Source organism: Centruroides vittatus, unplaced genomic scaffold (genome assembly GCF_030686945.1).
Source record: "Centruroides vittatus isolate TY-2023 unplaced genomic scaffold, ASM3068694v2 scaffold_324, whole genome shotgun sequence".
NCBI classification, from domain to species: Eukaryota; Metazoa; Arthropoda; class Arachnida; order Scorpiones; family Buthidae; genus Centruroides; species Centruroides vittatus.
Window position 1 is genome coordinate 3,639,769 of NW_027122701.1, and position 13,495 is coordinate 3,653,263.

Here is a 13,495-nt window from a genome sequence, read left to right on the forward strand (position 1 = left end):
AAGCACACCGGTCAAAGGCACTTCAGTTGTTCAATTTAATTTAGTTTCACTCCGGTGTTTTTTCCTTTATACTTTATTTAAAGAAAATACTTTCATAAAATACAATTTGTATAAATTTTATGAAAACGAAATTGCTTATTAATAATACAATTCTAATATTAAAAAGAACGAGTGAACTTCTGATGAGAATCGTATAAAAATAAACTCATAAACGAATATTCAAGTTCATTGGGATTTAGCCGAAAAATAATAAAAATGAAAACATTAGTACTGAAATAGCCCACCAGGTTTCTAGAGTCGCTGTTTCTGAGCCACTCGAGAACTACTTAGGAGTTGTTTCGTGGTAAACGTGTCGTTGGTAGTAGTTTAAACACAGATTTATATGAAAAAAAGTTGTTTTTAGACAAGAATATGATCATTTGAATGACATTTTTATACATCGAGATAATCGAAATATTTTGCAATGACATCAATACATTTTGTAGTTCATCCGCTACCGGGAAACGAAGATCAATTGAATGAAAGGTGAGGCTTAGGAAAAGCTAGGGTTAGAACTAATATCTGTTTTCATTAATTTGATATTAAATAAAGTACGAGAAAGTTATTGCGAACACAATTAGTTTAGTTAAATTGTTCTTTCGTATAAAATATGAAATCAAAAAAAAAATTCCAGTTTTTTTTTTTTTTTAAATTTGGTAAAGTTACTGTTAGGTAATTCTTGTATGTAACATATATATACAAAAATTACCAAATAGTAACTTTCTATCTAATTTTTGCTTATCCCAAATGCCTTTTTGATGAAATTTTAAAATATGTTTTAGAATCAATTCTAGAAAACAGTTTTGATATGAATTAGTGAATTTCATTTTATATCTGTTGTTGTCTATTTAATTATTATAATAAGAATTTTATCATCAATCATCAAAACAGATTGGCATTTACATAGTAATTGAATGATTCAAATTTACATTATTAAATTATGTTCAATCTCTCAAGCTATTATTACACTGAAATAAATATATTTTAATTCACATCTAGAAGAATAAGTGAACTGAAAGTAATAAGAGTTTTTCTTTTTTTTAAATAATTATACTTAAAAAAAAAAAGAAAATTGAGTTGAACTTTAAAGTTTAAACTTGTAATCAAGAAATTATTGATGCTTGTTTTTTAGTTTTCTTACTTCAAGCAGCTGGACCAATTCTATGTATTTGTATCAAAGAATAAAATATATGTACAGGCTTCTCTTGTATAACATTGTAGTTAGGTTTTGAAAAAGTGCCATGTTATGTGAATTCGTGCTATACAAAACATAGGGTTAGATTCCAAAAGTTAGCAAAAGTGTACAATTCTTTTTTTTCACTAAGAGAAATAAGTTTATTAAAACAATTCATAATTTATTTCTAATCAATAATTAACTAACAATCACGATTAAAAGTACTGTACGATGCATTAATATTAAAGTTAAATGAGGACATTTTCTTTTTATAAAGTATCGTAGTCTTCTGAGCTTTTTTTTGTTGATGTTGGTCAGAAATATCAGCATTTTCATTTTTCTTATTTTTATCATAAAAAATTTTTATGGATGACAAAATGAAAATGTGTTGTTAATTGAAAATTTGTTCTAGAGGGCCCTCGTTTGTTCAGTTGAGTACCAAGCAATTTTTCTCCAAAATTTGTGTTCAAATACTGAATTGTTGGAGTTGGGAACAGTTTGAGTATTTCATTTGTCATTTTTACAAATAATTACTTACCTATAAAAAAAGTTTAATAACACTTACCTAAAAATATTTAAATAAAATTTACTGAATACGAAGATTAATCTATAAAACCAAAACACTGCGACAGACTTAATTGGTAATGTCTGAAAGCAATGTCAACAATACCTGGTTGATAGGAAAGCTAGGACAAGGAAGAAAAAATTGCACTATTGGTTTTCATTAAAATAAACCTGACAAAAGGTGCAAAAACAAATTTGAAAGTTTCAATATTGTAACATCCATGGACAAATTTGAGACAACTTGCATATTTGCTTCAATAAAAAATATCAAATAAGGGAGTTTGCTCTTAAAAATTGTGAAATTTTGTTGTATGGACAAATTCTCAAATCATGTTAGAGCGAAATTGGAAACTGTTGTATGGGGATATTTCCAATTTTTAAACCATGTAGAAGGTCAGTGTTGTACAAGGGATACCTGTATTATGATAAAACTCTTAGGCTATAGTATAAATGCAATCTGTTATTACATTAATGTTCTTTTGTGAATTTCAAAAGTTACTGACGTTATTAATTCTTTACTCTGATACTATTCCAAACAGACTTGGATAATTATTAATCTTTAATTCAGAAATGTATTATTCAATGCTTATTTGAATCATATTAAACAAAATGATATGTCTTTTACCAAATTATTTAGCTAACATCAGTATTATGTGTAAATTTATTGAATATTTTGTTGCTGATTTTTTTTTATAATAATTTCTCTTAAGAAATAATAATTTTCAGACAAAAATCCTGTTCAAATTGGATGTAGTTAGAATCAAAACTCCAAAAAGTTTTCTAATGTTGTTGCTATTCTATACTGGATTTAAGGTGTTTTGGAGTTTTGATAATTTCCAAATGTTAAATGACAGTTAGATTCCATGCATGTGTATATAAATAAAACTACAATAAATACAGATCATTTTATGAATTTTGGCCAGGAGCTGTTTCTTGAGTGGGGTTTAGAATAAAGTTTGCATAGGCCTGCAATCTGAAGTGCATTATATCTATATAATAAACTCCCAAAGCCCTTTACATTGATACTCCACCAAATGATTGCTGTAATTAATTGGACTCTAAAGTTGCTATTATTTTATACTTAATATCTAATCATCAATAATAGCAAATTTATAGCCTTATTAATTATGGTGATCATTTAGTGGAGTGCATCATATCCTGTTTAATTAACTTAACCTGTAGCCTTCATGTGCAAGCATAGTCTTGTCCTTGTTACTGCATATCACAGCAGACCATCTAAGATTCATGAAATGTTCTGTACATTCATTTATTTTGTTTTGTAAACTGGTTAAAAAAAAGTATGTATAAGCTAAAGCAAGATGATTCAGTATCAAAAGGTAACTAAATTGTTTCAGTTTAGAACAAATAATTCTGAGTTTGCCATATTATCAAGCTTTAATAAGACTAATTTATGATTAGATATAATGTAATTTGACTAGAGGTAGGCTTATTATAGCCCAATAATATGGCAGATTGTTTGATATTAATTCAAGATTGGGTTTGTTGATTTATACAGAACAGACAATTTCTTAGATAGTGGTTCAGAATATTTATTAGATGTTGATTTGTGATTTATAACAGGGTTTCTTGTGCTTCCATTATTTGAAATATGACATTTCAAAATTTTCAGTATGCCTGTTTGTTTTATAATGCAGAGATGCTAGGATGATCACCAATGTCTAAATATTGATGAAATCTATTGTATTATATAGAACTATTGGTAGATTATAATAATACTCAAGATGTTTTCAATCCATAAATTTCAACTTTCTGTAATGATTATTATTCATTACAGAAAGTTGTAGATCTAAAGAAAAAGCAGGTGTTTGCTGTACTGGGATGCTATTGCTGTGCAATGGACATTACCCAAATGCAAGTTTGGTGTGAAATGAGCTTTATTCATGTTTTTTGTAAGTCTCTTAATGAGCAGGGTCATATAATTCTCAGGACTTTGATGAGATCTATCTTTGCCTACATTGAAAGATAACTGCACAAGGCCAAATTTCATTCCTTCCATTTGGAAAAGGTAAAAGACTGCAAGATCTACAATCACATACTGTATTTCACCAAAGCATTATAAAATCTCTAGTGCCTCAACAGTTCATTTCCATACAAATTTGTTCATTCTGCAAGCATTGGTAAAGTTGGATATTGTTTCATGAATCACCTTGTATTAATTTTTATTTATTTATTATTTTTATTCTAATAATTTATCTATATAATTTATCTATTGGAACTCCTATATGATGATATGACTAAAACTAAAACTAGAGTGGTTCTCGTGATTGAAACTAAAATTACAAATATACGTACAGACACACATTACATATAGAGTGTAACCTCCAATAACAGACATTCCTGAATAATGGACATCTCTACTTAATGGACATTTTTACAACTCCCATACTCTTCAAATAGGATATCTATTATATTTACCTCTAAATAATGGAATCCATCATCCATAACCAACCTTATGAAAATGCAATGTTCTACCTTCGATATTCTGAAAGAATTAATTACATACAAAATATTTTAAAACAAAACAAAGAATCAGTTCAATACTCTTTTGGGTGATGAATTTTGACTGTAGGCATTGAATAAAGACTGACTTAAAATAGGAATTTGGGAGGAGGGCAGGTTATAAGAAGTCAAACAATATTCTTTATCTCTTAGATAACTTTAATCTAGTTCAGTTGTTAATCACCATTTATTGTTATACATATTAATGTTGTTAAGCTTCTGTCTTATTGTTGGAATTAAGCTTATACAGTCAAACCTGTTTTTATGCGGTCTTTTTTTGTGCGGTATAGTTGGCGACTAGTCTCGTGCGATTTGTCATGTCTCACGTTGACTTATTATAGCTAAATAAACTTATTATAGCATAAATGAACTTATTATAGTAATATTATTGCATGAATATGCAAAAAATGAAATAATTTATTTTTTAAGTCAACAAAACACCACCTGGACAAAAATATGTAAAACAGACGATAGACGAGACGATGCAGTCAAGTGCTGACATCTGTTGTCAATAAATTCTATTTTGTACGGTTTTGAGTTATTTTCTATGTGAGACTTTTTTTATGCGGTCCCTATCCATTGCATAAAAACAGGTTTGACTGTAATAACAAAAAAACTATAAACTTTTTCAAAGTTATTCATTTGACAAGAACTGTAGTATAGTAGTAATGAAAAAGAAATGTTTTAGATCATAAATGACATCATAAATGCAAGAAAATCAAATACTTTTCCACACTTTAAAGTGGTCGGCAAATTGCCTTTGTAACATGACCTTTGAACTTTCACCAAGCAATTGCTGTTGTCGTAACCATTTTAACAGCTTTGTGGTGGCTAAAGTGTAACTTTTAATAAATCAGTTATTGAAAAGAGCAAAAAGTTACACCTACTCAATAACTACAAAGCAAATCTCTGTATTGATTTTTATTGGTTGCTTAGATCATAAATGACATTATAAATGTCGCTCGCGAAACGTGTGCTCGTTCTATTCCTAATGGTTTGCTCGCGGAGAGAGTTTACAAGTTTCTAGCCCCCTAAATACCTCTCTTATGCATAGTGGAGAGTCGATTCGACGAACTTTGTTGTATGGAAGGGTCATTGTCGTGGATGTTCTACCAACAGGTGTCTTCTCCTCTTCTTGGGTCCAGTTCGACGTATGGAGGCTTAGGAGATGGGATGCGCACAATGTCCCGATATAACTTCCTGTTGAATCACTCTCCTTGAGTTCCGGTGACTCTCGCTTTTTATCTCCTTAACGTGAGAAAGGGGGTCACATGACCATCAAAAGTTGACACAGCAGCACTGAGTTGGCACTTACGTGCCAATTTTCCCATCAGATTCTTATCAAAATGGTGATGATGATCTAATTTCTCACCTGGTGCGTTTTTCTGTCGGATTTGTTACAATTTCCAACAAATTAGAAGTTCTGTCAAATGCGTAAATTTGTGGCTTTCACAAATGTAACAATTTTGAATATTTCCCACTCCTTCAAGTGGTTAGCAAATCACCTTCATAACTTGACATTCAAATGAGATTCAATTAAAACAAGAATTTTACAACTGAAAAATAAATAAATATATTTTAATTGTATATGTCACATATACTTCTCAGTATATTCACATTCCTAATGCAAATTTGATGTTTTTGCAATCCATTGTATTCTTCACTTTATAATGATCAGGTTAAAATACAATATGGCTGCCAGCATATACCTCTGAATAGTGGACAGACTTCTTGGTCCCAACAGTGTCCACTATTCAGAGATTATACTGTATATGTAAAAAGTAAAACTAGGTAATGTGACCAAAACAATAGTAGTAATAAAAAAAATAGTGTTATTTGGTCTTGGAACAAGCCCCATATAAATAAGTCAGACAATATATGTGGGAAAATCAAGGTGTCAGATGAAGTTACACTGTATAAGGTTTCTTCAGCTTGCACAGATTAGCATTGAATCATACTAAACTGTCATATAATACAACAAATGATTTTCTACAAATGTTGATACTCTTATTATGTGGTCTTTGAAAGTTGAAAGTGACATACTCATGACAGCATTCAATAATAATACATGGATTATCTGTTAATCTAGGACAGAAAAGCCATAGGGAAGCACATTTCCTGGATGTTAACTTATTCCTACAAAATGGACAGATAAAAACCAAATTTTGAAGGAAAACAGTATTTGCTAGTTTCATACATAGTTTTCAAAAGGAACCCAACAGTTTATCAAATGTTAAGAGCAGACAAAGACGTGTTGGACCAGAGCCTTATTCCTGGAGTTTATAGAATTCCAGTAAGAGATAAAAGGTGGCAGAAAGAGCTTTATTACATTGGAGCCACAGGGAGGTTGCTTAAAGAAAGGTTAACGAAGCATAAAAGAAACATAAGGAATGAACAGCCAATCACAGCACTAGCGACATATATCTTAGCAGATCCTCAGGAAGTTAAAGCAGAATGGGAAAAAGCTAGTATGATATAAAAAAATTCATGACAATAAGCACCTCAAATATGCAGAGGCTTGGTATAATACAAAACCAGCCAAGAAGGACAAGCGATCAACTTTAGAGAGGCAAGTAAGATATCAGCAGCATGGAGAGCCATCGTTATATAAAGTTGTATTAGGAAAGAATTTAGCATTACACAAAAGAAACAATGTGGCAGTAAATAATGAGATGACTTACAGAAAGGCGATATGGCAGCCTGTTATGGGTGCAAGTTTGTGTTAATCTACACACGTATTTTATTTATTTATTTATGTACGTATTTATCTAATCATTTATTATGTCTTTATTATCACTGATATTGTAATATATTTTTATGAGAATGTGCACTGAAAAAAGTTTTAAAAAGCGTTCCAAAACAAATTTATCGTTAGTACAAATCTGTCAGCATTCAATTTAGTTTTTTCTTGAAAAAGGTCATTAAAGATGACCGAAAATGTTTTAGTAATAAAAACGGCTGCAGTTTAAAAAGGTTTTATGAGTAGTTTATTTTTAATGCAATGCAGTCAACAAAGAGTTTAAGTATGGGAAAGCAGTTAATACATGACCAGCAAGACACTTGTTAAAGGAAAATTATGATGTACTGGGGCAAGCCACTACTAATTTGAGATGGACAGCATATATTTTAAATTAAGTAAATTAAAAATTGCAGCCCGGCATAGTGATGATATCACAATAAATAAATGTTTGTTTAAAAGCAGTTTACATTTTTGAAACAAAATAGGCTCCAAAAAATAGTTCTGTCAGTTTAGCTATATATTTCATAAATTTATTTTAAAAATGTAAGACATGAAATAATGTTTGTGATATTTTACAAATTAAAAATATTGTTTCATATCTTTATTAGGAAACAATTGCATCAGGAATCATTTCATTATAAAAGTGTTTAAAAGACTTAGTAATGGAACAGATAATGGCAATTATGAAATAAAGAATATGATTGCATAATCATTTTCATCATGTAGCCTAAATGGAATTACAATAAAATATTAGATATCAAAAATGTTCACAAAAACAGTTAAATCAGCCATAATCTATCCTTTATTTCCGGTTACAGCCAAAAGTAGTGCTTTATTTAAAGAACTACAATATTTAAATACACACACACAAAGAATTGAGCATTTCTCTTCCCAAAAATGTGAGCAAAGAATAGGAGATAGATAAATTATATTTAAAATATAGTATTTTCTTATTCTTTAGATAACTTTCAGAATCATTTTAGAAAATGTAATCCTTCTTAATCTTTCCATAATATTTTTATCAACAGTCCCTTTGACTTTTTTATTTTTACAGCATATCATATTATACACACAAGCGTCCATTTTGCTTTACATGTGTAGCAAACCTAAAGGTTGCTTTATCTTTACTGCAGCAACCCCTTGAAGCAAACATTTAAAACTGTTCACTACATTATAGCACTTCATTTAGAAACATTTTGCTGTGTAGCAATCAAGCAGCACTGCATAAAGAAACACAACCATATAAACAGAAATTTAGTCGTCATCATCAGATAGGCTTATTTCTGTAAGTTTCAAGCTTAAGAAAACTAAGCAACTTCAGTGTAAACTACTGTTGATAAGAGTAAGTCTAGGCTTATTTTTAAAAAGCTTTTAATAAAAATTACATCAGTCACCAGAAGAATTCATCAATATTCATCAGTTTCATCACTATCATACTCCAATATATCATCGTTATTTTCTGACCATACATTTACCAACTTCAACTAACACTGATTGGAGCATGATATCAAGTTTCTCTTTTGACACTTGTAATCCACTTTCAAATATTTTGGATATCAAAACTTTTCACGATGATTCTTTTTTGACAGAGATGGGCAGAAAAACTTCAAAATACTTTTCCAATGTAATCATCAATATTCATTCACTATGAAATTTTTGGGTTCACTGTTGATTCAATTCTCCCATTTGCAATGAACACAGTTTTAAACAGTGCATTCACACCGATATCAAGAGACACAGGTAGTGGTTGTATTAAATAATCATCATCTGAGATTTTATAGTTTTCAATTTTAAAATCACAGAAGGCTTCTTATGTGAACTAAACTTGTTCATTATCAGTACAATTTTATTGCAAAGACAAGTTCTCTGCTGACAAAGCAATATTGGATTCGATCCCACAAAAGAACTTCATTCATTGAATCAACATTGTACTTCAACCCTTTGTATCCCTTAACCTGTCAGCTGTGCACTCGATAATCCGAAACAACACCGCTGTTGCGTACAGGTTTTGTGGTTTTTAAAGTGGTTTTTTAATTTGCGATATCTTGCTTAAAAATTGTAGTAGATATAATCTGTTTTCAGTTTTCTATCACGTACATATTATACTTTACGATTTTTAACTTCAAAATATTATGTATGTTTAAAAAAATTAATAAAATTTAAGATTTTAAAATATTTAAAAAAATCGTTTTTTTATAAATTTTCCATTAATTTGTTACATACGTTACTTAGACATGTATATTTTCTGTCAAATAAAAAAAACTGCAGCTTTCTAAATCAACGTAGAGAAATAATACGGCCTATAGATTATAACGCCAATCGGCGTGGGGGGGTTGTGGCCTTTCTAAATCCAGGTTAATACACTTTTATTATTGATGATGTGTATTTGATTCTATTTATACGTTATTTAAACTATTGTACTAATAGTAGACTATAATAAGCGATTATTACTTCATTACATTAACGACTATACATGTACAGTCAAACCTGTTTTTATGCGGGGGATAGGGACCGCATTAAAAAAAAACGCATAAAAAAAATCGCACGAAACTTCATGAATGGCTGTAAAAAATAGTTTTCGCAACACAATTAAAAAAATATTTTTTTTATGCGGTCAATAGGGACCGCCCAAAAAAGTCTCACATAGAAAATAACTCAAAACCGTACGAAATAGAATTTATTGACAACAGATGTCAGCACTTGACTGCATCGTCTGGTCTATCGTCTGTTTTACATATTTTTGTCCAGGTGGTGTTTTGTTGACTTAAAAAGTAAATTATTTCATTTTTCGCATATTCCTGCAATAATATTACTATAATAAGTTCATTTATGCTATAATAAGTTTATTTAGCTATAATAAGTCAACGTGAGACATGACGAATCGCACGAGACTAGTTGCCAACTATACCGCACAAATAAAAAATCGCACAAAAAAAACTGCACAAATTAAAAATCGCACAAATAAAAATCGCACATAAAAAGACCGCATGAAAACAGGTTTGACTGTATATCTTATGAATTACGGAAGTACCACCATAACCGGAAGTACTTTGTTTTTTGAAAGATTTATGGCTGAATGGTTTAAAAAACAAGCTTATTTGTTAAATAGGATAAATATACATAAAAATTTATTAAATTCATGCTAAAAATAGATAAGAACAACGATTTATAATTGTTTGTTTACGTTTGTAGCTGACAATGTAGCTTGAAGTTGGTATAACTTTTTCCAAGAAAGTTCCCACCCCACAAACCCAAGTCGATGCTTATTGGTCAAAGGATAGTCATTTAGCTATAATATACCAATTAGAACTTAATGGGCATGCTAACTAGGATTTTATTGTCAAATGAACAAAAGAAGGGTCTCCCATAGACTTAACATGGAATGGAGAAGTTTTGTGCTTAAATTTAAAAATACGGGGTGGTAACAATTATCTTATTCATTGAAACAGACTTATTCTATGTAGATAAAAGCCAATCAGTGCTTAAATCGCCACCAACTAGTTAATTACGAAAAAAAATTGACACTTACTCCAACTGGAGTACTCCGCAACAGTTTAACGAAAACAGGTTACTCCAATAGCAGTACTCTGCAAACAACTGGTTAATGATCACAAGTACTAGAAAAAAGCAAGTATTCCAGAATTTTTTTTTTTTTTTTTTTTTTTTTTTTAGCATAAGAAATGAATTTCTCCTTTCTAGTTCTATGCAGCTAAATCAAGCCATTTAAAATACTATACAACAAATAACCACAAAGTAACCTAAATAAAATTAATGAATACTAGATAATTACATAATTACAGCATTGCTTCTTCCTTAAGCTCTGCAAGCTTTGAGCAATGCAATCCCCAAAAATGAGATAACTACCCAAAATTACTGTAAAAATGAGCTAATCTATTGTATGGAAAGACATCTGCATTCCCTGATCTTTCCATCCAAAAAAGCTGTTGTCTCTAAAATTGTGGCACCAAAAGTAAGTCTAATAATCTAAAAGCAAACAAAGTTACTTTTGGAAATGGTTTATTTACAGAAATATCCAGTAGAATAATGTTCTTAGGCTGACACTACACTAGCATAAAAATGGGCACAAAACCTCTCGCTGTAAAAGCCTTTAATCACGTGACCATGATATTTTACGCCTGAGCAGGTCGTAAAACCAGCGTAAAAGCGAGTTGAGCAGTGTTCAACTTTCGACATGAATATGGCCATAAAACGGTGCCATTCACTAATCAGAAGTCAGTGAAATCTAGGTCATTGTGACGCTGTATGAAAATCGCAGAAAATGAGCTTTTGTGTATGTTCTCTCGTGGCTACTCTGGAATAGATCTGGAAAGATTTATTGAAAACATCCAAAAGTATTCATATATCTACGACAAGGGGTATCCCGATTATAATAATGGATGCCTAAAACACGCGGTATGGACGGTCAAAAGCAAATCCTTCAATTTCAAGGAGTATATAATAAAAAAGCTAAGCTTATAAGTGCTGCATATTATCTTAATAATACGATAATAAACGTTAATGTATGAAAGTAAAGATATTATTTTTATTACATTTGTAATTATAGTACAGAAAAACTCGTAGCATATAATCATTGTCTTTATATCGATATATCACGTATACAACTGTACAGGCATAACTTCGACAGCACCGTTGCTATAAAAAGTTCGCTAGCTGGACCTCCACCGCAATCTGAGCACAAACACAAATAGGTCACATGATTAAAAGTTTTTATGGTGAGGGGTTTTACGCCTGTTTTTACACTAGTGGAGTCTTGGCCTTAGAGAGTTAAACTTATAAGGCAGTTCTTATTTGAATCCAATTAACTGAAGTATATAAATTGTGTCTCAGGTGCTAACGTTTTCGATTCCCCTTCTGGGCTCTTCAGGCATTCCAAATCTGTTGCTAGCTGTTCCTTAAATTTTTAAACTTCTTTAGAACACATTCTATTCCGTATTCTTAATGCACACACATTCCAAATTTATTCAAACATCGTGAGCAACTGTATCATTCGAAATGTGTATCGTTCACATTTCCATAGAATGTAAACATTTATAAAATAAATAAATTTAAATATTATTGTCCATTAGGATCTGCCATGCCGTAGAAAGTGTCAGTTCTTCCTTATAATTAATGCTTTTGAATTTGCCTTCTGCCTTGAATATTTCCATTGCCTCTAGTACCTTAAGGTGGTCCTGATGAGAGGTGGTAAGAATGATACATGCTCTGTTGAAGTTGTCTGTGATGTCAGGGTCTGTCACATAGGTTGAAAGGGCTGTGGTGCATTTATTGTGTGTTATGTCTGCCTTATGCTCCTTTAATCATACCTCCAAAGATCTTTTGGTTGCACCAATATATATCATTTCTCTTTCTTACACGAAAAACCTTGACGATCCAGTGTTTTTATATACAACTGCTAACGTTTTCAACCCCTTCGGGGTCTTCATCAGGCACAGCACAAAGGTAGTTTCAAATGCCCGTGAATGGAACCAAGAAACCAAAGCGAGTTCTATTCCAATTTTTGAAATCAAAGAAATTGGAAGATAAAAATGGAACATTATGCACGAGCTATTATCTATTATCTGGATCGTCAAGGTTTTTCGTGTAAGAAAGAATTAAGTTTCATCCAGTCTACAGGAAGAAGTATAGTTGTTATCATTTCTCTATCGAATCTGTCATCTTTTATAGGGACTTCATATATGCCTGGTAATCTGTTTGGATTCGGTTGGTCTTTTCCATTCCTTAGTAAGTTGTAAATGGATTGACATCTCCTGTACGCTACTTTGATTCCCCGTTTTCTGGCAATGTTATGTTATATTGATTTTAAAACCGGGTTATATGTGACGGGAACTATTATCTTGTTGTTGTCAATCCCTCTGATACACTTCTCATTTAGACCTGATTCTACTACTTGCTTATGTTTGTGGCTTTCACATAACTTGTGTACAATGTTGGTGTATCCACATTCACCGGCTATCTTTTCAATGTTTCTTATTTCTTGTGATAAGGCCTGTACAGTGGAAGAATGTGTATATGCTCTCCTGACCAATGCTCTGAAAGCCGCTATTTTATAAGAAAAGGGATCACAAGATCCTATTGGAATGTATGTTGAGACCGCCGTTGGTGTTCTATACACCGCCGTTTGTATGGCTGATTCTTCCATTATTATGTCTCTATTCAGAAAATGGACTCTATTTTGGTTGTGTTGCTCAATTTCAACAGAAAGTCCATAAGGATTGTTGTTCGTGGCGTGTATAAAGCTTTTAAGATCCATCTCTCCTCCAAAAGATGGTTATATCATCGATGTACTTTCTATATAGTATAATATTAGGGAGGAACTTAGGTAGGGTTTTGCTTTCCAATCCAATATAGACATTTGAAAATTTGAAATTGAATCAAAATTAAACAGAAAGACCTGGATGATGAGATTATTACAGAATGGCTGAAACAGTCAAATAGGA

At 31.1% G+C, this 13,495-nt stretch overlaps 1 protein-coding gene across 1 annotated transcript in view; it reads left to right on the forward strand.

The window, feature by feature from the left end:
* The first annotated feature begins 282 nt into the window (after nucleotides 1-282).
* Nucleotides 283-13,495, forward strand: part of hyd (E3 ubiquitin-protein ligase hyd) — a 169,577-nt gene continuing 156,364 nt past the window's right edge. The window contains 1 exon segment of the mRNA XM_067286014.1: nucleotides 283-525. Coding sequence (XP_067142115.1) covers nucleotides 464-525 — 62 coding nt within the window. The 5' untranslated portion in view covers nucleotides 283-463.